The sequence below is a fragment of the Gymnoscopelus braueri genome, assembly GCF_963280865.1.
Source record: "Gymnoscopelus braueri genome assembly, chromosome: 1".
Taxonomy (NCBI): domain Eukaryota; kingdom Metazoa; phylum Chordata; class Actinopteri; order Myctophiformes; family Myctophidae; genus Gymnoscopelus; species Gymnoscopelus braueri.
The window spans coordinates 15301295-15328412 of NC_137603.1; the positions used below are offsets into that span (position 1 = coordinate 15301295).

General features: G+C 38.9%; 2 protein-coding genes and 1 long non-coding RNA gene across 8 annotated transcripts in view; all 3 read left to right on the forward strand.

Annotated features, from left to right (window-relative positions):
* The window catches only part of LOC308091551 (interleukin-18 receptor accessory protein-like), a 42303-nt gene that overhangs the window by 1044 nt on the left and 14141 nt on the right, over nt 1–27118 (forward strand). For both annotated transcript variants that reach the window (XM_080437216.1, XM_080437215.1), the window contains exon 2: nt 824–1046. In XM_080437216.1, the coding sequence (XP_080293342.1) occupies nt 865–1046 (182 nt within the window). In that variant the 5' untranslated portion in view covers nt 824–864. The remainder of the gene's footprint in view (nt 1–823; nt 1047–27118) is intronic.
* Nucleotides 5991–17131, forward strand: LOC308091604 (Fc receptor-like protein 5). 5 transcript variants are annotated; one of them, XM_080437267.1, is made up of 12 exons: nt 5991–6125; nt 6789–7067; nt 7221–7523; nt 13719–13982; nt 14120–14362; nt 14588–14704; nt 15501–15516; nt 15619–15716; nt 15958–16008; nt 16276–16329; nt 16432–16478; nt 16567–17131. In XM_080437267.1, the coding sequence occupies exons 1-11, from the start codon at nt 5993–5995 to the stop codon at nt 16449–16451; spliced, it is 1578 nt and encodes a 525-aa protein (XP_080293393.1). In that variant the 5' UTR covers nt 5991–5992; the 3' UTR covers nt 16452–16478; nt 16567–17131. The 5 variants fall into 5 exon arrangements, 3 of the variants coding, with proteins under 3 accessions (XP_080293393.1, XP_080293392.1, XP_080293391.1); XM_080437266.1 differs by having other exon boundaries at nt 16436–16478; XM_080437265.1 differs by having other exon boundaries at nt 16436–17131.
* LOC308091668 lies at nt 21743–25929 on the forward strand. Its single transcript, XR_013933731.1, has 3 exons — nt 21743–21806; nt 25132–25381; nt 25745–25929. It is a non-coding gene; the product is annotated as an uncharacterized lncRNA (long non-coding RNA).

Here is a 27118-nt window from a genome sequence, read left to right on the forward strand (position 1 = left end):
TTTTGTACTGTTTAGTTGTAAGAAATTTTGAGTCATCCACGCCTTGATCTCCTCAAGGCAGGTGGTCAGTGTGGATGATGGTGTTGAAGATGGTGACGGCAAGGAGGCAGAGTGGATTGGGTTGGTCCTGATGTAAAGTTGGGTGTCATCAGCGTAGCAGTGGTAGGAAATCCCATGCCGGCTGATGACACGACCAAGGGGGAGTATGTATAGTGTGAAGAGGGTGGGGCCGAGAACAGAACCTTGGGGGACGCCACAGGTGACAGGCTGTGTCCGGGAACTTGCCCCTCCCAGGGAGACACGCTCGGTTCTGTCTGTGAGGTAGGAGGTGAACCAGTGTAGTGCGGAGTCGGAGAGTCCTATGGTGGAGTGAAGACGGTTGAGGAGAATATTGTGGTCGACTGTATCAAAAGCCGCCGAGAGGTCCAGGAGGATGAGGAGGGAGGGGGAGCCGGCATCAGCTGCCATCAAAAGGTCATTAGTGACCCTGACCAGCGCCGTTTCTGTGCTGTGGGCTGAGCGGAACCCTGACTGAAAAGTTTCGAAGAGGTTATTGTGTTGGAGATGTTGTTGAAGTTGAGTGGCGACAACCTTTTCCAGCACCTTGGAGAGGAAGGGCAGGTTGGAGATGGGTCTGTAGTAACCTGTAGCTCATATAGCATACAATACTTTGTATTTAATTAACTGATCCTGACAACTGATACTGACATGCAAAATCACAGCATGTCTGTGTGTGTGTGCATGTGAAACAAGACAATAGATCAGCAGCTGTCTAAACGATCTAATCCTTGTCTAACTGCTGTCTGCCTTTCCAACCATCTAGATGTGCTCCACTACAGAGTTGTGGAGGGTGATTCCTTTAAGATGCCTTGCTCTAAGGAACAGCATAGTAAGGAGGTGGCGTGGACCAGGTATGGAGGTGCACGTCCGTCCAAGGACAGTACGAGACAAGAGGAACATGGAGGTGATGTTATCAGTAGAGACAACATCCTTACGTTCCCAGCAGTCAAGTTAACACATTCTGGAAATTACACGTGCCTCATAAAGTAAGTCATCATCATCCCTTTTAATCCCATTTTATTTACATAGTACATCTACACTGTGAGCATTACCACTATTCTATGGTGCCATTTTACTTTTTTTTCCATTAGCCAATATCTTGAAAATATGTAATTTGTATGTAGATGTTTTCCAATTAACATAGCAAAGTAAAAAAAAAAGGGGTATTCTTTTCCACTGAATGTATGTCATAATCTATAACCCCTAAAGAAACATGTTACTTTTGGTCAAAATTAAGATCAACTCAACAGTTTAAAACCAAGCAAAGTTTTGTGTCACAACTCTAGGAAAACAATGACATATGATAGAATCTGTGTGTATATCTGCATGTTCTTGCATGCAGTAAGGTTTGTTATCACTCCTCTACAGTGGTAGTGGGAGGCTGCTCCTTCATCTACAAGTACTGGATAAGGCCAATCTCAGGTGCAATAAGTCAGAGGAGAGCCCTGTGTTCATCGTTCTGGGCAAGAGTGAGCCAATTCCTTGTCCTATTTTCAACTGCAGCGATCAGGATTCCAACACTGATGTCACCTGGTTGTACAAGGTGGATTAGCCCTTCTGCAACACATGCATGAATGACATTATCTGATTCTGTGGTCAATCGAAAAATACAGTTAATTTCACTGATACAAGTCACAACCCTAACCTGTGTGCATTTCTGCAGGGATACATGAATATATCTACATTGAAGAAGACCACAGGGAGGGATGTCATTCCTTCAAATAGTGACTTGTTGTATCTCCAGAAGGTCTATAAAGAGGACACTGGCGTATACTTTTGTGACAGACACACATATGAGCAAGGGATCAATTGGACCAACAGGAGGGCAGTGAATGTCACAGTCATAGGTAAGGATATGTTATGCTTTTGTATTATGCAATGGTGCCCCTGTAAAAGCCAAATGGATAAATAGATAATTAGAGTCTGCTTCTAGCTTCCTCTTCATCCTCCCGTCCACAACCAGTTTATCAGCAACTACAGAGCTCGCCTTCCTCACCAGCTTGTTCAGTTTGTTAGTGTCCCTTGAGTTGATGTTATCACCACCAACAACACACCATGCCAAAGAAGAGGCCACTGGCTACTACATACTGGTAGAGCATCTGCAGCAGCCTTAGTCTCCTCAGGAAATACAGCTGGCTCTGTCCATTCCTGTAAGACCAGTGGTTCCCAAACTTTTCATTTTGAGACCCAAAAGATACATTTGGTGTCTCCCCGGAACCCAACCGTACTAAAAAGACATTATGAATTAACCACCTGAGCCCTATTAAAAAAAAGTGAAAATAGCCTATCTACAAGCTCACGTCGCGATGCAAATAAAATATATGTAATTCTTTTGAAAAAATACGTTTAAATGATTTAATAATTAACTTTGGTGACACCAAAAAAAGGCCCCAACCTATTTTTTGGGAACCACTGCTGTAGGGGGCCTCAGCATTGTTGGTCTAGTCCAGCTTGTTGTTCATGTGTTCACCTGGTTCAACTGAAAGTACCAAAGTAAAAGTATGAATTATCTTTATTATGTTATGTGTCAAACCTTTTAAAAAATAGCTGATCTACAAGCTCACTATATTGTTTTCCCTTGAGAGGATATCCTTCAGTGTTGTATATAAATATAATTATTTTTGTATCTATTACTTCATCAGCACCGGATACCAAAAATAGTCCAATATGTACTATTCTTCCCCAAAACAACAACCTGGAACTAGGTAAGAATATCTGAAAGCACAATAATCGAACCAAGACATTAATGATAGCATCATACTTTAAAAGCACTTAATGATATGCTAATAGTCTTGGTCTCCCTGGTTTCAAATAACCTGTAGGCCTATACACACTTTATACAATTTATACAGGACTATACTTGCTTATTATACTTAAGGACTTACTCTGAGAGTGACCAAATGAACCCGTAATGTGTACACTCAGAGTTATGAGGTTCCTAAAAAGGTGTGAGATCCACTAGGGTAACAATTACACTTATAGGTGTGATGTCTGTCATGGGACAGGCCAGAGCTAAAGTTTATGTAACCAAGTCTCTTGTTTTGTTTTTAAGGCCAACCTTACACTCTGAACTGTAAGGTACACTTTGGCTTTGAAAGAAACGTATCCCCACTGGTCCAGTGGTATAGATGCAACCAAGACGGAGGGTGGCCCAAGGACTGCATGGTTCTAAATCAAACAGAGAGTCCACAGTGAGTTGATAGAGCATGTGTACTGGATGGAGGCCAATTTGTTTCACTGTGTTGCAGAGTAGTTTAAACGATGAGATGAAGCACTTTAGTAATAATAATCTTCTGCATAGTGTAATTTGCATCCGTAATCAGATGCAGAGCGTGTCTACAGAAATTGTGCCATCTTATTATTTATTTCATTTATAGCAAGATAAGGTTGAAAATGGGTGAAGGCTTATTTAACGTAACATCATTTTATTTAGACAGGAGAGAAGGAGCATCACAGAGTTGATTGTCACACAGAATGTTACAATAGAGGAGGTGACCCCGCAACACATGAACTGCTACTACTACACCTGTCTTGCCAGAAATAAAGCAGGGAACTGCAGTGCTACTATCAAGCTCAAGAGGAAAGGTATCATTTTGCTCCCCATGAATCCAGACTGATAATGTCCCCTTGTATTTACTACTCCCGCCATGCCTTTTGGCCTGGCAGAGAAAAAAAAGATCTGTGCCTTGACTTCACCGGGCCCCTCACCCCCTCGCCTGCAAGTCGCGAGGAAAACGCTGTTCGCGACACACACACACACACACACACACACACACACACACACACACACACACACACGTTGTGTGCTGTAATGAGACATCCCATCGCGATCCTAAATTGAATGGGCGCAATTTTTCAGCGCGAGGCCGGCCCGAAGGGCGACATGTACTTGTTATAGTAATAATTTATTATTTTCGAGCGTGCGCTTTCACTGGTACGTGCAGTAGCTGCACTCTCAGCTGTGCTCTCGCGCTGTGATAAAAACAAGGCAGAAGGAGATTGTAAAGGTTGACCAAGCGGCCAAGGCTCCAAAAATGAACAAGTTCAGAATTTGCAGATCGTTGAGTTTTATTTCTCTCACTTCCGGAAAACAGTCCAATATGCAGCAGGTAGATAGTGAAAAATAAATAAGACGTGGAAAAATAGACTTACAAAAATTATAGAATTACTTAAAGCACAAATAAAGACAACAAACCATACAGTGACTGCACAACAAGGCTATCCCTTAACTAAGCTATCCCTTAACTAAGGGCCCTGGCAGCTCTGTCTCACGGCTGTTAACGCTTTGCTTGCCAAGTTCAACTAACTCACTGTCACTTGCAGCCTCCATTAAATAGGGAGTGGATCCTACCACAAGCACAGAAACAATTAACCTCAAAATTAGCTTATCTACAAGCTTACAACTATCTGAAGAATAAATAACCTACCACATAAATAGATGTTGTACCTTAAACTAAACACCATTTTGGGTTTGCATTTACTTCAAAAAGACATAGAAATACTTTGCTCATTAACATTGTCAAACACCCCTCCTCCTCTACAGTACATGGCACGTTCCACCCCTTGTTAAACCCAATTGACTAGCCTGCTCTGTTTCGGCAGTTACCAGTCAGATTCAGAGGGTGCCAGTACTGCATAGGAAAGACCATGGTGACAAACAAACATTTCAGATCAGTTCCAATAAACAGTGTTTAAATAAACCAAGTTTGAACGCCTGAAGTCTGTGTCATTTCTACATTGAATACAGGTAAAAAAATCATATGCTACAAATAGTCCCTTCCCTCTTAAGTCTATGTATAGGGCACGGGCTGCCCAGTGACAGAGATATTACTCACTGTTCCTACACTTCCATAGGAATTAATTAATTAAGTGTGCCTGCCATGCAATGGCAAAACACTTATTGTAATCTGCCATACTTAATAATAATTGTGGGCTCGCTGGCCATTTATCAACTTCTTCTGGCAGACCAAATAATGGGCGTACGGCGAGATCACCGCAACTTTCAGCATTTATCAATATATATCCTGACTTTTATTTTAGCGTACGGCCCGCTCAGATCTCACGTCAAGTCGGAGGCAGTTGTAGACTTGGCTACACCCGTTTGTTCCATCGTAGACCTCCGGAGCAGCATTCTGACCGTCTGACAGGCATCTGAACATATATGTATCCACTCCAAAACGTATATCTAACACACACTAATAATTAATCCGACGTAATATGCAAAAAACGACGTAACTATAGCTTTTGTCCCCCAATGAAAAGAAAAGTGCCCAAAATGCTCTGAAACTTCGCCTACCCCCAGGGGTTTGCGAATCCACCATACGACATTCGTTTTTGCCTCAGACCACCGGAAGTGGGGGAAACAAGCACTTGAAACCCTTTGAATAATTGTTTAAAAAAACTGATTTTTTATTTTTTTAAAGACCTTTTTATTCTCTTTGTTTTGGATTATTTTTTTCTGTGAAGTTTATTTTTTTTATTTTTTTTTATCCCTCCTTCCCACTGAATCGATTTTTCTAACCTTTGGGAAAGTGGTTAAATCAAGCATTGAAATATCCCTCAGAAAACTGTGTGGTCAAAGTCGACCACCCAAAAGCCAGTTAGGAGCACGTGTCAGGCCATTTGGAGTGACACTATTTTGGGTCCATAACATTTCACTAGAAGATTACAAACAAAACATTTTTTGAAGTGGGGTTAATGGGGTTACAAATCATTAAGTCTATGTATTATGTTACATACTGTATGAATTGTTCTTGTTTTAATATCTTCCTAATGTGAACAAGTTACAACAGATAAACCAGAGGCCATACTGAAAGCTGACCAAACAGATCTACCTGTAGGGGGCAGTGTTACACTGAGCTGCTCTGTGGAGGGCTACTACTACTACTGGTACCAACATATTGACTGTAATAAGGACTCCGACTCACTGATCATGCAAGATGGTATTCAATATTCTACTGGACCAATCACTGTGTCTGAAGGTGGAATCTACTGGTGCAGAGGAGGGAGAGGAGAACCAGTTCACTACACTGAATACAGTGATGTAGTCACCATAGACAGAATTGGTGAGTCATTTCATTTGCTTTGCTAAAAAAATATATATAGTGAGCCAAAAAAATATTTTACAGTGTGGCTGAGGGCTAGCTGAATAGTGTTTTGTACTGTTTATAAGTAGAATAAGTCAGGATCAGGTAGGATGGTTACTGATTTTAACAGTAGCAAAGCACATGCTCCATTATGTTATACAGGCAATTACAATCAAGACCACAACAAAGATTCTCAATTATTTTAGAAAGATCCCCCATCCCAATCTTCACCACTAGCAATCTTCGCCGAGTGCCATCTGACACCGGATCCTGCGAACATTCTCTGATTACTGTTGCTAGATCTTGCGAGAGTGTTGCTGGGACAGAAATGGGTTGATAACAAAGTTGATCTTCTCCTGATTCGTCTCTCTGAGAAATGCCATTTTAGTTCCAGAATGTTCGTAAGACCTGTGGCTTGTGAAGAATGCGGCCCATATTTAGTTCAGTTCACAACCTCTGGTCTCCTAAAAGGCGGCCACCTACATCACACAGATACGGGAAGTAAACCGGAGATGGCGGGTCGTGCTTTCCTATTGTTTGTCTTGGACCACAAGTCACTTCCTGCCAATTTCCTAGTAGTGAAAGTGAAGTTTTGTAGCAGTCATTTTGTATGCTAATTTGGATTGTATTTTATTCTAACAGAGGGCAGGTCTGTTTTGATACTGCAGCCCAGTTGGTCTCACATATTCACGGGAGAGACCATCACTCTCAAGTGTGAGATACTGGGGAGAAGTGACACAGACTGGAAGTATGAATGGATCACATCAAGCTCAGCTTCTTACAAACCAGAAAACCAGGCTGAATTCAGAATCAGCAGTGCCTTCGTTTACCACAGCGGTGTCTACATGTGCAAGGGTCGTGCCAAAAATTACCAGCAGTCGTCAACAGGCTGGAGTGATGCTGTTAAATTGACGGTGTCAGGTAAGTCAGATTGATCTCCTTTTATATAGAAAATATAAAGGAAACATTGTGAATTGGAGTGTGGCAACCTCCACAAGACTGCATGAAACATCAATATCTTCAACAGACCACATCAACAATGTTTACAATTCAAAGAAATGTGCTTTCCAACAGCAAAACCCCAGTCCGTTCTGAGTTTGTCTCCTTCATGGTTGAGTCCTGTAGCCTCGGTGACTCTGAGCTGTGATGTTAAAGAATCATCTGAAGGCTGGAGGTTCTACTGGTCCAGGGCTGTACCTAAACCGTCAGACAACTCCTACACTTATGAGCTCTTATCTGATAGCCACAATGGGACTGTGAACGGTTCCTACATCATCCATGGTCCTACAGGTGCAGGAGGATATGTGTGTAAAGCTAGGAGAGGAGACCCAGTTTATTACACTGAGGACAGTGAAACTCAGTTTGTGTGGTCTGGTGGTGAGTGTGACTCATCGTTCATCATTTATAAAGGTTGTTTTCTGACCTTCAACCTTCAGGACGGACTGACTGACTAGTGCTGCACAATTAACCGAAAAAATATTGTGATCTCGATTCAGACACTGATAGAGTCATTTCATTTGATCTCTTATCTTAATTATCATAATGTGTCTAGGGTCCTTAACCTTAAAATGTCCTATTAATTATGGTCTCATATGGGCCTGTACTCAGTCATGGTAAAAGTACTCTGTACTCTTAGTCTCTGTGTCTACAAGCCAAGGTCAAACTCAAGCAGGCTTTCTCTGCGGCAATCTTGTTTTGGGAACACGGTATCTGGGTGTTCTCTTCTCTTCTACAGCTGTCTCCCTTAGTGTCACCAAATCTTCACTGACCAGTGACAGGTCAGAGATGTCAAACGTGTTTGACCCAGACATGGGGACGCTGTTGTCCAGAGATAAACTGTCACACAATCATCATCTACCATCATCTACCATCATCAGATGACGACGGAACCTAATCGCTCTCCACCAATGGCAGGATTACACCTCCGACGGCTGGACGATTGATCTGTCATCCTATGACTCTCATCCAATCCGAGAAGTCCACCTTCACACGGAACCTCATCGATGTCACATCCTATGATGTCATATGTTTATGTTACTGGACAATGTTAAAAGCTCGTGCTTGCTCTGTTACACTGCGGAGAGACGGACGGCCGATGTTGCGGACACCTGTGATATACTGTAACCTTCTATTGTCTCTCTGATCTGAATACTAAACATGTTTCCTTACACCCTTCGCTGCCTGTCTGAGTCTGGTCTTTCCTTATTGTCTCCGTGCTACAAGTATCTGTACTTTGTGTGGGTCATGAGGTGAAATTCAGCTCCAACAATTGGTCCTTATCGAGCTGGATATGTTTGAAATATGGTGTACGGGGGGGGGAACTGAGCTATTATCAGACTCTCTTTCCCCGGCAGACCATATTTTAATACGTATCAAACGAACCAGCCTTGGGTGTAACGACTTATCACTTCTATTCAGATGAAGGTTAACTTTGAACAGTATCACAATTTATTTTGTTTTGGACCTGGACGCGATCGCTGGACCTTTGGACTGGACCCTCGACATGTCTCAAATTCCACATGGTCCAGCCATCGGGGTCGGGATCCCTGAACCAACATCAGATTTGATAAGTATATAATTTTATTTTTATTGTACCATGGTCCAGTGATTGGGACATCCATGTAACTTCTCCCTGTGAACCTTGATCTGATGAGTATACCTTTTTCTTTATTGTCTTTACCGAACCATGTGTCTCATAATTATCAGCCTGTTTGTAAATTACTGTTTAACATAACTCCACTAGGGAGTGAGTCAAGTAAAAATGTTTTATCACCTTATATTCCTGGGAGGACATTCCTGAATGTCTCATAAATTCTCTTATCTACCTGGGTCATTATATAGTTTGTCTTTGTCTCTGTATATGTTTATGAGACCACCGGAGATACCCCGACGTTTTTTTTTTACACAGATGTTTGACTATCAGCTGTTCCTTACAGTTATTTGTCTTTATTTATATATATATGCATGTCAAGGCGTCTAGAATAACCCACAATTCAACTTGGGTGTTCGAGCAATGCATGGCTATATATATAAATATATGGATTTATTTTTTTGTACCTCGAAATACCACTTTTTCACGCTTTGGTTTTCGGTGCGGGTGAATTTATCTAATATTAGTTTTACACTAGGTACGGGGGGTTTGTCTGTGTGCCTGCATGAATATATATTACCTTTGTTCTAGTTCCTTACAATTGTCATAATGTACTAATTTTCCTTCTATACTGATATTTGACCTAAGATTAACCCAGTCAGATATAGCCACCCTTTCACACTGCCTATTTGCTATATGTGGGTTAATGTTACACAACGGGTCTCATATCAACCCATAAGAGGAGAGTGTTTCAGTGTCACTCTCCAATCCTGGCTACATTTACCTGCTCGCCACAGGTAACACCATGTATACAGATCTGTGTTTTCAATGTCAGTACCACCCTTACCATCCCTCTTAGTACGAAATATTACCAGCCAGCTGCATACCGAACATTACTAACATGTTCGACCCATATTGACAATTGCCAGGTTGTCTCCCTTTTAATTCAGAAACTTCTGCATCGGCCCGTGTGTCCGTTTGAAGTTTGTGTTTTACTTACTTGTCAGTACATTTTTTTGTTTTGTCTTATATGTTTGTTTTATTTTGACCACTGTAGTTAAATCATCCATCCATTTAATATATTAAGCTTTAACAATAGGTTTTAAACCCCTCTTCCCTACAGCCTCTCACTTCTCCCATGTCTTATCTGTTTACATTCTCTTGTTCAGAGCTGGTCTCATAACAAGGCTATGCCCACAGAAGAATACATTCACACACTATAACTATGAAGGCTTGTTTTAAAAGTTTAAAATATATATATTTTTTATCTGTTCTAAATTCATTGAACCATCAGTATAATTATTTTTGCCTTAATAATACATTTTAATTTATTTAAAATATTTTGAATATAATTTAAAATAATAATTAAACCAATCAGGTTAAAATCTTTTTCATTCCAAAATTAGTTTGTTGCTGGAAGATATCTATGTTCGGTATGTTTGTATGTCTGTCTGTGTGTAGTAATGAACGGTTTCTCTCTCTATCTCTCTCTCTCTCTCTCTATGGGTCAGCAAGCTGTCGTACGGTGTGTGTCCGGGCGAGCGAGGGAGCTAAGGAGGGAAAGTTTCTCTCTTTATCTTTTTCTCCCTTCTATCTATGTATGAGTGATATGCAGGCATGCGTGAATGTTTGAATGCGTGTGTCTGTCTCACTAGTTCTAACCATTTTAGTCCAAATTTCATTAATTCTCCAGTCAGTTAGAACAAAGTAAAAACTCAATTTCCCATAATTCCTTCTGGTCTCTTAAAACTCAATTTCCCATAAATCCTTCTGGTCTCTTAAAACTCAATTTCCCATAATTCCCTCTGGTCTGAGACTCCATTTCCCATAATTCCTTCAGCAGGAAGTGTTAGTGGTATGTTAGACACGTTTCCATGGCAACGTCATCCTGTAGAGTCACTATTGAATTCCATTTAAAACATAGATCCGTTAAATTAACCTACAATAAGATTCAATTTGTTCCATATCAATATTGGGAAACATTAACTATAATATTAAGTTTATTATAAAGTCATTTTGATTTATTTTTAAAGTTTTGAAAATATTTTATCATTTTAATTTAAGATTTTTTATGAGCTTGTAGATTTGCTAATTTTCAGAAGCGATTTTTCTGTACTTATCTCATTTCAATATACTCTTCAGAACAAAGATGTTTATTCCTTATTTTTCATTGTTATATTTTAATTTTAAAAGTTTTAATTATATTTTTTTTAATTTTAATTTTTTCATAATTTTTTTCTCATCCCCTTTCTCATCAACAAATCATCTGACACACACTATATTATAGATATATGGGTGTCAAATAGAGGGGAGTTTGATGAATATCTGATTTAAATATTTGATTTAAATGTTTAATTGCTGTGTTTTGTGTTTCATTTTCATTTTGTGTTTCATTTTAGAAGCCACCCCATTAAATCCAATTCCTGGACAACTATAAGGTCACATTACCTGCTAATTGTACATACAATTGTACATACAGGGCTAAACTTTAATTTTATATCTGGTTACAAACTGTTTTAAACTCTGCCAAACAGTAAATTTGATTTCCATTCTGTCTTACAGATTTCAACTTGTGTCTTGGATAGACAGATGTTTGATGCCACATGCCTACATGCAATCAGGAAGTATTTCTTGAGTTTTAAGATGATATCACGTAAGTTTTTTTCCCAAAGTAAAGTGTAAAGTGATGTACAAATTTACATAGTACAGAAGTGTCCCGTTCCATTTTAAATACTTGTATCTTGATAAGAGCACAAGGACTGCAGCTCCACAAGGAGGAAGGTAACTTTTCTATTTCTGAACGTGTACAGAAACAATCAATGACCCGAGACGTAGGTCTCTTGTCAGATTTCAATATGAAAACTTACAGACTGGTGAGTTGTCCCTCCCTACAATCTCTCTGCTGCCATGCCATTAAACTGTGCTAAAATTGTCTGTCTTAGTTAAACCAAACATGTTGAAAAGATTTGCTTGGGACGGTGACATTAGCTGAGATTTTTTTGAATTATAATAAAGTTATTTGCAAAGTTGCAAAGGGAAAACTTGTGGAAACGTGTGGAGTGTCTTGGGAATTCATGAACTATAAACCCTGTTTTGCTTCCTATTTGAATAAATAAATTATACAGTCCTCTTGAAGAAGTATAAATGTGTATGTTATCCAACTAACCATTTATTTTTGGCCTTAAGTCATTTAAATCTTTGCCTGTCTGTGATTTGATTTTGAATTATGTCACAAGGTAAGACCTGATCAGCTTGACCTTTGACCCTATCCAAATCATGATAAGATGTAGGCTTGATAGAGTCATTTCATTTGATCTCTTATCTTAATTATCATAATGTGTCTAGGGTCCTTAACCTTAAAATGTCCTATTAATTATGGTCTCATATGGGCCTGTACTCAGTCATGGTAAAAGTACTCTGTACTCTTAGTCTCTGTGTCTACAAGCCAAGGTCAAACTCAAGCAGGCTTTCTCTGCGGCAATCTTGTTTTGGGAACACGGTATCTGGGTGTTCTCTTCTCTTCTACAGCTGTCTCCCTTAGTGTCACCAAATCTTCACTGACCAGTGACAGGTCAGAGATGTCAAACGTGTTTGACCCAGACATGGGGACGCTGTTGTCCAGAGATAAACTGTCACACAATCATCATCTACCATCATCTACCATCATCAGATGACGACGGAACCTAATCGCTCTCCACCAATGGCAGGATTACACCTCCGACGGCTGGACGATTGATCTGTCATCCTATGACTCTCATCCAATCCGAGAAGTCCACCTTCACACGGAACCTCATCGATGTCACATCCTATGATGTCATATGTTTATGTTACTGGACAATGTTAAAAGCTCGTGCTTGCTCTGTTACACTGCGGAGAGGCGGACGGCCGATGTTGCGGACACCTGTGATATACTGTAACCTTCTATTGTCTCTCTGATCTGAATACTAAACATGTTTCCTTACACCCTTCGCTGCCTGTCTGAGTCTGGTCTTTCCTTATTGTCTCCGTGCTACAAGTATCTGTACTTTGTGTGGGTCATGAGGTGAAATTCAGCTCCAACAGACACCTATGCAATCTCGATTTTAAAGTAATACTAGGTAACGTTTTCAACAAAACTAAAGTTAAATTGTATATCTTTTGCGAGTGGCAAAAGTTTCACAACACCCACTCCGTGAATTTCACCCCCGGAAGCCTTTTATTTATATATTTTCTATTGAACGTGTACGGGGGGGACTTTCCCGGGAAAATGACGTTCCTGGCCAACGTCATGACGTCGTGGCCGACGTCCTCAGGAACTACCGCAATGGTTTCCTGTTTGGCCAGGAACTACCGCGCTATTAACAAAAAGGAACCTCACGCTGATTTTAAGATAATGTAGGATTGGAAGATCGAAAAAGAACAGAAAAAGAAAGCACAGCTCATGGTAACTAATGCTCCACTGGCTAAGAGAAACGATCCGTAGATAGTATAAAACAATTAAAAGATCGCTTTTTGAAACGCTTCCGGCTTCCGGTGAAAACGAATGGAATTCTGGGTAATCGAGGACTAGGGAAATTGTATGCAGTGACGGTAGTGACCAGCAGAGGTTGCTAAAAATCGTTATTTGTGATTCTGCATTGTACAACTTTAAATTATGGCGATTTTCAATAAAAAATAAATTTAAAAAAAACGTATTTTTATTTTTTGCTTAATATTTTTATATTTACAAGAGAATTGTGTGAGAATTGTGTGAGAATCGTGTGAGAATCGTGTGAGAATCGTGATCTCAATTCTTATGGAGGAAAATCGTGATTCATATTTGAGCAAGAATCGTGCAGCACTAACTGACTGACTGACTGACTCTCTCACTCTGTCTTATGTCCCCTGTTTTCTATTTATATTTCTTTCACATTCTCCGATCTTCTCACTTTTCTTACGTTTATTTCACTCTGTCATTGTAACAGTGCTCTTTGTTTGGCCTCTGATTCTGTGTTGTGTTTTAGATCTTCATTCTTCAGCTTCTCTCACAGTGAGTTCTAACAGAACTCAGCACTTCATCTCTGAGTCTGTCTCACTGAGCTGTGATGGAAACTCTACTGAATGGAAAATGAAGGGTTATAATGATCGAGTAAAAGAAGAGTTATCATCTGGGCTATTAATGAATGAATCTACATGGACAAGAAACGTATCTACAAATGACAGTGGTGTGTACTGGTGTGAGTCTGGATTGGGAGAGTACAGCAATGCTGTCAACATCACAGTACATGGTGAGTCCAGTTCCTTCATTCACTATACCTAGCAATACTGCAGCATTCCATCAACTCATTAAAAACATGCTTTTGTATTTGTTCAGTGTCAAAACCTAACATCATGGGCGGTTTTTAAACGATTAACTGTTTTATAGATGGTTCTGTCATTTTGGTGAGTCCTGTTCACCCTGTGACCGAGGGACTTTCTGTGACTCTTCGCTGCAAACATGAAAGAGACATGTCACTCTCCAACGTGGACTTTTATAGAAATGAAGAACTGGTCCAAACTAAATCCAATGGAGAGATGATCATACCTGCTGTATCTATGTCTGATGAGGGCTTCTACAAGTGTAAATATTCTGGAGGAGAGTCACCACAGAGCTGGATGGCAGTGACATGTGAGTATACTGGTATTTCTTTTTTCAGTCTGTATACCCCTTTAAGAATAACAGACATGACAGTGGTCTCCCAGGTTTATGACAGAAGTTGAATCACGTTTTGGGACATACTACAGCCTAAAAGCAAAAAGGAGATGCTAATCTATTTCTTTCAAATGCAATTTCCATTGCCGTCAAAAATGCAAAAATGTGTTCTTTATTTCAAATGCCGTTTTCATCCTTCAGTGTCTGGGCCTGTGGAGCAGATTTCTCCACTTATAATTGGACTGATTGTAGGACTTCTTGTTGTGATTCTTCTGACCATCTGTCTGGTCCTGCTTTGTCGATACAGAACATCCGAAGGTGAGAACGACTACATTAGATCAGGGGTCTTCAACAGGGGGTCCGGGACCCCTTGGGGGTCCTCAGAGTAACTACAGGGGGTCCGCCAAATCTTTGTGTGAAATGTTTTTTTTTTACCTTAACCACTCTCTTTTCTGAGGAGAACTTTAGCCAAAATTAGCAGATCTACAACGCCTCGCGCTGCGAGGCGTTGTGAGCTTGTAGATCGGCTATTTTTGGCAAAGAGGTATAGGTGTAGAGGGACAAAAGAACAGTAAACGTAAACAAAAAAAGTTGAATCTAAAACACAATTTTATACAATATAGAGGGGGTCCCTGCTTCATCTCTCTCTCAGCTAGGGGGTCCTTGGGCTGAAAACGTTGAAGACCCCTGCATTAGATGGATCACATCTCCCGTAGATTATGATCAAAGAACAACTCTCCATAAAACATACTGAGGAGGCCACAAACATTATTTTGTAAGAACTGTTTTTATTTGATTTTTTTGATTTTATATTGTTGTTTTTAGTTATTTTTTGCCATAATCTCTTTTTATCTATTTGATATATTTCTTTCATTGTGATCTTTATTACCTGCTGCTCTTGCTCTCTCTGTATCTAGAACGACTGCTGCTGTTTACCGTCAACCAATTCCCCTTAGAATTGATAAACGTTGATCTTCTCTTATCTTGTCTTATTTTATGTCTGTAGTCAGATTATGATCTCAGAGAAACTCTCCATAAATCATACTGAGTACTACGGCATAACAATATTAAGGTTCAAATATGTATGGTTCATCTTATTGTTTTTCATTTACAGGTCGATGTTGTGTCAGGCAAGTACAGTATTGATCTATGTCTATTCATCAGCATGACAGCAGTGGATTCCAACTTGTTTTCTACTTCATTTCTGCCAAATATTTACCTTTTAATTACAGGACCGTTCAGTCTCAGGGAATCAATCAGGGCTCAGCTGACTACCAGAACACCGGTCAAATTGGGGCTCCTGATGATGTGTACCTGCCACTGCAGCACGGTCAGTCTGATGAACCAATCATGTTCTTGCAAGTTCTTCTGATTAGGACAACTGATTCTAATCGAATCTGAATTCATTCTAACTTAAAAAATACGTCTTCATTTATGAAAACATGAGTGTTCTTTTTGGAAACATATTAAAGTCTGTTTGTTATGTGTATTTCCTAATTAGCCGAACAATTAACTAAATCGAACCCATGTTTGAAAATAGGCACCACATTAATGCTTATGTTTATCTTTAGATGACAACAGCATCTATGAAGTAATCCAGCAGCCACATGACTATGAAAATGGTACTGTATACTTTTTAAAGATCCAATCCAATTATTGTAATTAGTGTAATAATTAATGTGGAATATGAATGTTAGGAATGTCATTTTTCAGGTTCAGGTGAATCATTGATTTATTAGAAAATGTTTTATCGGTCCCTGCTGAGTACAGTAACTTCAAATGTTTAAATGTTCTCATGCAACACTGTTGTCCAGAGTATTTTTAGGCCAAGTGGTTTTACATTTCCAGTAAGCATAGATATCTGTGATTGTTTTTTTGTTTTCTTTTAGATGGAATGGGAATTGAACTCGGTGAACAACAAAACTCTGGCAACCAACTGCAAGGTGAATATACCAACAGATTCATCAAACTGTTCAAATATGACCCCCTCATTCTGCAAAGCTTCTAATTGTCTTTCAACTTATTTTCAATTCCATAATCATCAGGAAGGCATGAGTCTACTTAAGAGGAAACTCTGATAATGGATTTGGAGGTAATGCTGAGTATCATATAATCCAGAGACTAGAGTTAATGAAAAGTGCCGTTCTATCCTGTAAATGTTTACTGTAACTTTGTTTCAGGTCCTTGGATAGATACGCGTAGGACGAACCCAACTTGAAAGATGGTTTAGATGTCAAATCACCTTGGAAATAATATATTATGTGCTAGCATAACTGGGGACTGACTATCACTTTTATACATCAATGTTTTTTTTTGGATGAACCTTTCTCTCAAACAGTAATTGGAAAGTGGCGAAAACTGAATTGTTTATATATAGACAGTGGTGTAAAGTAACTAAGTACATTTACTCAAGTACTGTACTTAAGTACAATATTGAGGTATTTTTTACTTTACTGGAGTATTTCCAATTTCCAATACTTTTACTTCTACTCCACTACATCTCAGAGGCAAATATTGTACTTTTACTCCACTACAATTATTTGAAAAATTTAGTTACTAGTTACTTTGCAGATATAAATTATTATATTATAAAACATACATTAACCACTATGGCCCTATTTTATACATAGGCTATTTGAAAATAGCTGATCTACAAGCTCACAACGTGTCACGATGCGACGCGCTGTGAGCTTGTAGATCTGCTATTTTCAAACATTTTAGTACTTTTACTTTTGGTACTTTAAGTATATTTTTAATACACTTTTCTACTTTTACTCAAGTAACATTTTGAACACAGGCCTTTTACTTGTAACAGAGTATTTTTATATTGTGGTATTGCTACTTTTACTTAAATAAAAAATCGGAGTACTTATTCTACCACTGTATATAGACAACTAACTGGCTTAAAGATTATTTGTATTTGGTGTCTATGGAGCAAGCAGCATCGCTTACTCAAGATCTGCGCAGTGACCACATGGACTCTTTGAGTTTAATCATAACAGTTTTGAACGAAAAAGGTAATAAATTAGGATTCATTAATAACAGCCAGAGGAGAATAGAAGTCCCTGTTTTTTTTGTTTATTGATCCCCATTCCCCATCCCCTTTAATTACAACATGTACACATGTATGTGATACTTTAAATGATCATACATGGTGCAGGTGGGTGCTTCACAAGACCATTATGATAATTACTATATTATGTTGTGTATATATACAGTATAGGCTTGTAAAATCACTTTTTTACATCTGGAAATCTGTAAACATTCCATGAGGACTTTTGTAACACGTTTGAAGATGTGTTGTTATGGTTTCCATGGCAACAGGAGGACAGTGGTTCTCAAAGTGGGGTACGGGGACCCCCAGGGGTCCTTGGGGGGGGTTCCAAGGGGTCCCCAGCTAAATTAGTTAATAGCATCACAATCACTTTAACCACTTTATCCATATTTTATACGTTGCAGATATACAAGCTCACAGCGTGTCACTTTGTGACGCTTTGCGAGCTTGTACATCTGCTACTTTTGAAATTTTTTGAAGAAGCACAAAAATGTTTGGAAGATTTTGATTTCTTTTTTTTAAACACAAATCTTCTCTTCTGGGGGTCCCTGGCACAAAACATTTTCAGATATCTAATGGGAATCCGCAGCCAAATACATATATGTGGGGGTCCTTGACATGAAAAAGTTTGAGAACCACTGCTGTAGGATATTTTATGGTCTGGGAAACTAAAGGCTTTGTAACATCTTATCTGAGATTCTAAGACTAGTAAAGTCACTGTCATCTTTTAAATCTCTTCTGAAAACCTACTTTCATTTGTTTATTTGATTGTTTTTTCTCTCGCTTATTTCCTTCTGTGGCTTTTTATGTTTGTTTTTATTAATCATTTAATTTTCTTTCATATTTTTAAAATGTAATTTTTTTTTCTGGTTTTCTTTTGTATGTTTTATCTTGTTTTTAATCAAGCAATTTGCAACCCCTTTTCGAAAAGCGCTTTGAAATAATGTTTTTATTCGTTTTTTAAATACATTTTTAATGTATAGTTTTTATTTTTACATTTCATGCTTTTTGAAGTGCTTTATAAGACTGTTTTTTAAAAGTTCTATACAAATAAAGTTTATTGACCAATCTATTCCTTTCTATCTAATGATCTTATAATCAATAAATGCAGGGTAAGAGATTTATATAAGGTACAATATTCACTAATAAATGCAGGGTAACAGTTTGATATGTGATATGATATTAATCAACAAGTGCTATCGCCCCCCCCCCCCCCCATGTGGTAGCACCGGTCCGGTATCACATGGTAAAGTTAATGCACTTCTTCAAATACCTAATCAGATATCTGAGATAGCTATAATGATGATTTGGTCTCTGTCTCTTGTAAGGGAGTTATTCAGATATTTGTTTTACCTCAGCCCCCCCCCCCCCCACCCTTAGTCTTAACAGGATGTGGTTTAGTTTCTAGGTTAACTGCCACAAATCCTTTCCTGTTAGAGGAATGTAGCTGTATGTATACCACAGAAATAAATTGTAATGCAAACCAAAACTGAGTTCTGGAGCACAGTGATGGAATTAAGTCGTATTGGTACAAATAAAATAGGCTACATGTCCCTGTGTAGTTAGTCAGTGCAGTAGCCAGCTGCAATCATTTCAGTTTTTGACACTTTCTTTCCCCCCCTAGAAAGCATTATTCTCTGGAAAATCCCAAACCATTATGTATAAAGGGTCCTCAGATTATTTAAAGTACATAAAGTAAAAATGGGATGCCCTTTCTTTGATGTCAAATATCCTATGCTCAAATGTTTAATTTGGATGTTTTCCCTTTCAATTGAACTTGGTAGATGACAAAGAGTTTGATGCATTTGTATCATTTGTGTGGTGCCGTGCCTCAGAGGAAACCGGAGGACGTTTGTCCATGCTTTCATCATCTAGACCTGGTTTTGATGATCAAAGTAGGTTTCCCCATGAAAACAAAATTTCTCCATCCTAAAATATTACCCAATTTGGACTATTTACCATTGAGGATGATCATGCCACCCATAAGCCACTGGAGGTACTACTACCTTGGAGGACCAGTGGGACTACCGCCTCTATCTGGTGGATAGAGACCCCATACCTGGAGAAGGTCAGAGTGGGAGAGAGATGGGGGATGGGGGGTTTATATGTCTATCCCTGTGATTATCAAAGTGGGGTCCCCAAGGGGTCCTTGAAGGGGTTCCAGGTAGTCCAAATTTGTTTAAACAACATCAAATTGAGTTTAACCCTACATAATGTCATTTTCTAAATTATAATACTAATTTGACAAATTTGGAATATTACTGAAACATTTTAACAACAAATTTTGTATGGGGGTCCGCAAAATATTTTTTGATGCGGGCCTGTGGTCAAATACATTGGTCCTTGACATGAAGAAGTTTGAGATTAAAAGGTCCTTACACACAGGGGCGATTTTTTCGTGCGAATAATACGCTTTTTTTAAAAACCTTATAAAGTCAATGCAAGCGTACATGGCGCGAAAAAGCGAAGCGAAAAAGCGTCTTTTAATTATTCGGAACGAGTCCGAATTTTGCGTATATTCGCACATTCGCCGGTGTGTAACCGCCTTAAGGACGCATGTAAACAAGCTGTAATATTTTTTGTGTTATCCTTTTGATTATGGTGGGTCAGATGTATGTTATTGTGACATTATGATAATTTCATGATCAATTAAAGATATCAATCAATCAATCAATCAATCTGTGAGAACCACTGATCTAGCCAACTTCTTAACATGTGTTTGTGTGTTTCAAGTTTCAGCATACACCCATGATGTGGTCCAATTTATTGTTTAATTGGTTGTAACTGTAATTGTATTCTTGCTCTGTAAAGCACTTTGAGCTGCATTTCATGTCATGAAAGGTGCTATACAAATAAAGTTTATTATTATTATTATTATTATTATTATTATTATTATTATTATTATTATGGATTAAAGATTAACACAAATTTGAAATGTGTAGTTAAAGCAGTAGTTCACCCAATAAATGAATTGTTTTTGTCGCATTATAAGTCAATAATTTGATGACCGGCGAAGTCTCCGGTCAAAATATTGGATCAGGAATGCGACAAAAACTTAAAAAATCTCTATGAATTCAAGGCTTCATGTGGTGTGTAATTGATAGAAAATATATTTTTGGGGCAAACTACTCCTTTAAATCTCACACAGCATTTGTAATTTCATACGAATTATCCTTCTTTACTTATTTATTCACTCGGTAATGTAAACTATTTGTGTAACTTCTAAATTGTCTGTAAATATCAATTTGTCAAATGAGTTTGCAATAACAGCCTTGAAACATTATTCTACACTTTTAGGCATTTCTACAGGACTGCAACTTCAGGCTCCTATTGATTTGGACCGAAGAAAGGCCAGCCTCCCTAGGCCAGCTGGACCCACCATTGCCCCCACTAGTACGGAGGGCCTTGAGGGTGCTTCCAGCTCTGGACTGGGCCTCAGCCGTGTCAGAAAGAGCAATCAGTAACTTCTGGACAACACTGAGGAACAATATGCCAGTGAAGAGAGCAGCGTGCGTCAATCATGACCAGGCTTTTATGGGTCATCAGCAACTTTCTTTCAGATTTTTAGATTGTTATGGTAGTGTAGCATTGAGATGTCATCCACTATGCATGCCAAATCTGTTTGGTAGAGCGGGCCTGCAATGGCAGCACATTCTCACACATGTCGGGGCACAACATTCAGAGGTCTCACTCACTCTTAATTCTCAACGCATCTCTGTGATTCTAATTTTCCTATAAACAGCAGAAGTGAGAGTGTCAATTCCTTGTGTCAATTGTGTTTATGTAAGACGTAAGTCTATTGAAACACAATCATTTGTTGTGCTGGCATTTGCTGGACGCAGCATTGCGCTGCATGGGCGCAGCATTGCGCTGCACGCAGCGCAATGCCACTTGCTTCCAACTGGCAACCACAAACTATAAATTCAATCAATCAAGAACACACGCACGCACACACACACACACACACACACACACACACACACACACACACACACACACACACACACACACACACACACACACACACACACACACAGCAGTTCTTTTTCACTGCCTGCAGCAGCCCAACTGTAACTCAAAAAACACTCAGATTCCTGCCTGGACATTTTTGAGATTGGCAATGCATTCCTGGACAGAACATTCCTGGACTAATACTGGACCGGTGACAATCTACAGTAAACAACATGAAGCATGTTTCTCAAGCAGGAGGTCTGAAGGAGGATCCAGTGACATGTGGTCCCACCCCCAGGAAGAGGAGAGGTTGTTAACGATGTCATTGTTCTGTAGACAGTAGCCAACTAATGACATGTCAGGAAGTCACCATGAGGATCATAGTCTTAATCGCTCTGCTTGTTTCACTTAAAGGTAAGAGAGTGTATGATTGGGATATAAATTCAGCACCAAGTAGCCTAAATAGTTGTTACAAATGGTCATTTGGTAGCATATAGGCTAGGCCTACTTTATGAAAGTGACTAGAGTTCACTGAGCAACTGTGTTGATTGCTATGCTTATTTATTCTCTGGAGGGAGGGATAGATGCATCAAATATTTTTCATCTATAATAAACTTGTGATTTTTTTTCAAAGGATTGCGAAAAGGTTGGCTGATATTTACCTACAACCATTCTGTGCAGGATTTCACAGTGCAAGCCCGGGCAAAAATAATTCAAAAATAAATTGATTGATTGATTGAATACTTTAACAGTTTGCAAAAAAAGCACAGAGGTACAGTTCCATACAAAAGGATGCTAAAAAGGATAAACCCAAGAAAGCACTATGTCTTATTTCCATAGGGGTCCTGTGTATTCAATTCATCGAAACATTTAAAGACAAACAATAATATACAATTATATGAAAAAAACATCATATAAACGGTAGTAATCAAAAAGAAAAATATGTACAGTAAACAGTTGGGGGGTGGAGGGCATTTTTGGTGATAAGCTTGGACTTTTTACAGGGGCCAGTTCTGAATTGCAGGCACGTGTGCTCTTTTAGAGCGGTTTTGAAGGAGAGTCTCCTGGAGTCACACTTTTTTATGACTGTTGGTATAGGGCATTCCACATTTTGGTGGCATAGAAGTAGAATGAATTGGACTAGCTTCTCCAGTTTGTGATTAAAGGCCTCACTAGAGTAGGTTTTTAGGGATCTAGATCTGACTGTTTTGTGACAGCCGGCCTTAGGTTTTAGAATTTTACGGGCACAGAAGATGATGTAGTGATCACTTAACCGGCATTCTAAAACCCCACTCGTGAAGATTCTGCACTTGTCCGATGTTAGAACGAGATCTATGATGTTTGAGAAGAATGACACACCCTTGTGTATTGAGTAATCAGCTGACTGATTTGGCCAAAAGACTGGCCAAAACAGGTGGGACAAACCATATCACCATCAGTAATTGGTAACTCAAACACATGTTAAACAATCACTTTCAATTATAAAGGAATTTACAAACAAATTAAACTGTTTCCCCGGGCCGGCGCCAATTCATTCACAGAGTATTAAATAAGACAAAACATAATACAAACATAGACAAACATCCCTCCTGCTCTACAGTGCTTGGCCCCTTCCAATCAACAGAATTGCCAGCACTGAGAGACAGGTGACCAACAAATAAACTTCCACAGTGTCAATGTACAAACATTCAAAACCCCTTCAGTCCTCGTGTTTTACTTAAAAATAATGTCATGGAGGAAACATGCAACACAACACTATTGAACTGTCAGTTCGACTCTAGCTGGTGATGTCAATTAGTAATTTGACTGTGTGTGTGGGGGGGGGGGGGGGAGATAGCAATCGTGGACTTTTTTTTTTTTTTTTTTTTTTACAGAATCAAATGTTTTATGGTCATGATTCACCAGGAGCCTGGATGGCTTGGTTCCAGGCTTAAAATAATTGATATAAAGATTTTTTGAGATCTCTATGGGAAAAAAAATTTATGGCGCCTGAATCGGTGGAACCAGAAAATGTCCGCCACTGCTAGGCCCTATAGACCAATTATTTGTTTACCAACATTGAGACTGGACGCACAGGTGATTGTTTCATGCAATCAATTCCCAACATATTTTTTTTCGGGGGTGCGCTGGTTTCAGTTCATTCAACCTCCTCTTGTGTGTTGGCTAGTGAGGCGCGTCCTAGCGAGACGTGACAGAATGGGTTTCATTTGGTGCCGGCCTGCACGCGCATACTGGTTCTTATCAGTGTGACGTCGTCTGTTAAGGGGTCTATAGGACACGGGCTGCCCCGTGACAGGCATAATTAGAATGAAGACACATAGATACATTTTATTTACACAAATCTTCATACTTTGGAAGTAGGTGGTATATTCATTATTCTTTGTTGTTCACCTAAATTCGTGGACTGATGCTAGGCTACAGATTTCTAAAAAAAAATAAAAAAAAAAAAAAAAAAAAAAATAACTGTTCCTGTTCCTGAAGAAACAGTGTGGGCTCCTGTGTTGGTAGCCAGTATGCACTGTAGTAGATAATAATGTTGGTAGTGTTAAGAGTGTTGTTAGTGTTGCATATTACTAGTGTTTTCAGTGTTACTGATAATGTTAAGAGAGTTGTTCATGTCAAGTATTGGTTGTATTAAATGTGATAGTGTTATCAAGTATTGGTTGTGTTAAATGTGATAGTGTTATCAAGTATTGGTTGTGTTAAATGTGATAGTGTTATCAAGTATTGGTTGTGTTAAATGTGATAGTGTTATCAAGTATTGGTGTTATCAATGTTGGTAGTATTAAGAGTGTTGGTTATGAAGTAGTATTGGTGTTATCATTGGTAGTACAGTGTTGTTAGGGTTAAGAGTTGGAACATGCTGGGTAAACAGGTGGTTGTTGGTAACGACCACAGTGGTTACTATGTTAAAACATTAAGAAATTCTATTTTGAGTGCACTGTGCCTTCAAGAGAATGACCTAATTTCACACTTTGGGGGAAAGCGGCAGGTGCAGTTATTTAGTGGACAGTTAGAGTGTGGAGGAACATGGCTCTGAACAACAAATGATCATATTAACTCAAAAGTTATAAATTGCACAGCTTATAATCAAATAAATAAAAACATATAGACCCCTATCATGAACACAACATCCAGTCATACCTCCCACAGTTTTGTGTAAAAATCAAATCGGTACACATGATCTCTATAGTCATGTGATCAAGACGGATCTGTTTGATTTTTCATGTTCCATCCTGTTTGGCTAAGATTGACATCTAAAGCTGGCAGGAGTGGCCTGTTATGAACAAAATGCTGCAACTCATGAATGCAGCGTCCGATTGCGGTGAAACTTTGCACACACATTCGCACTACGTTGAGGAACAAATGCCACCCTTTCAACATTTCCCTATTATAGCGCCACCAGGAGGCTGATTTTTGCAAAAATATATATTTTTAAATTACTCCTACAAATGTTGTCCAAACATCACACAAATCGGTACATGTTATCTCTTTAGTTAAGTAATTAAGACGGATCCGTCCAAACCGTCCGATTTTCCACATTCCAGCCTGATTGCCGAATTACGAACATTGCTGGCCCACACTAGCCTACCTGATCTGGCGGAGACCTGTGCTCCAAGGAGCACTTTTTCTAGTTTGTATCTGCATCAATGTCACCTTGTCAAATTCCTGTGCAAAATGTGTACTTGGTGAATAAAGTGCTTCTAATGCTGAATCGAATGTATTTGTCTCAAATCAGTTGCAGATGTAAGGAAAAGCAAACTGTGGAATGTGGCCGAGGGTAACATGGCGGTGCTTGAGTGCCCTTTGCAAGCACTCCCTGATACTAAATTGAACTGGACTTATCCCACTGTCCAGGATGGGATGGATCAGCCCAATAAGCAGAATCTTACTGGAAACAGGAAAATTGCTGTGTTGACCCATGGGAAGTACCTGATTGTTCTCAATGCTTCAACTTTTCAACAGGGGGACTACTCATGTTCTCTGGGGTAATGCTGCCATACTTCGGTGTCTGTAAATGTAATTACAATATGCAATCTCAATGTTATATTAGTAAATGCTATACAATATTTGTATATTTATATATATTGATGACAGGGGTTTAGATGAGATTGTCAGAGTTTACATTCTCAAACCACTATGTTTTAAAACCCATATTACCCATATTACAACCCCCCCCCCCCCCGTCCGGAAATCTCAATCTACAAATGAGATTTCCGGAGGGGGGGGGGGGTGTTTGCCAGGCTAGCATAGCAGCACCACAGCTTTAGTCAAGTAAAATCCTGTGTTAATTTAATAAAAATTGGAGAGCAGTGGAATCTTCATTAAGGCCTTGTCTTTCTTTATAACAGGAATGACTCGATCTATACCTGGCGTTTGGCGGTATGCTCAGCACTGTTACGGACTACGGAGTACCGTCATTGTCTAGAGGAAACCCATTACAATCAAACATGTTATCCAGGATCCTCCTGCAAATTGAAATGCCCAGATGATTTAAATATCTCAGGACTAAGCAAAAGCATTAACATGACTTGGCACAAGGTATTGTGTATAAGACGCTTCAGTGAACAAAATATAACAGCATGCAATATGAATCATTGCATTTTGTTTGATTTTATTTCACTAATACTTATTTTATTTTGTTTTTTGTAGGAAAATGTGTTGCCATATGTGCCATATTCATCAGAGACTTACTACTTCAGTGAAGTTGATGAGAAGGACCGTGGTTTGTTCACTTGCACCAGGTCTTACCTGTATGATGGTCAGCTGTATAAGAGGACCAGTACATTTAATGTCTCTGTCCATAATAGCAGTGAGATTTACATTTCTTTCTTTCTTTTTTTAATTGTGAAATTATATTATATATATATTATATATATATATATATATATATATATATATATATATATATTATATATTATATATTATATATATATATATATATATTATATATTATATATTATTATTATTTTATATTATATTATATATTTTCTAGACAGTAAAAAAAAAATTTTTAAATGTTTTTCTTTCTTTATGTTGCACAGAAATACCAGATCTCCCAACTATTATCAAACCTCAAGCAGGGCAGGTATTTCAGGTAGATTTAGGTAAGCCTCAGCATATCCATTTGAAGACATTTGATTGCGTGTTGCAAGATTACTCTTTAATTACACAGTATAACATGTGGAAACTTCTTTCTCTAGACTCAAAGCTGGTGATTGATTGCAAAGCTGTCCTGGGTGATGATTTTGATGATTTATACTGGATGAATGGAGACTCATTTGTGGATGATAACAGCAAGCTAACAGTGTACTCCAACTCTACAAGGTAAGCTACACACACACACACACACACACACACACACACACACACACACACACACACACACACACACACACACACACACACACACACACACACACACACACACACACACACACACACACACACACACACACACAAATGAAAATTCTCCTCTCCTCTCTCCTCCAGAGAGACAGATGATGTACCACTAACAATGACAGTATCTCTAATCTTCATGAAAGTGTCAGAGGAGCACCTGTCAAACCCTTACAGCTGTATACTGGAGACAACCGCTGACTTGACCGCTGACATGAAAAATGTCACCATCTCACTGACCAGAAAGGGTATGTCAACCTTGAGAGTTGGCCTGTACTGCTACAAACAATAGATTTATGCAAAACGAAATAATTGCTTTTAATGGT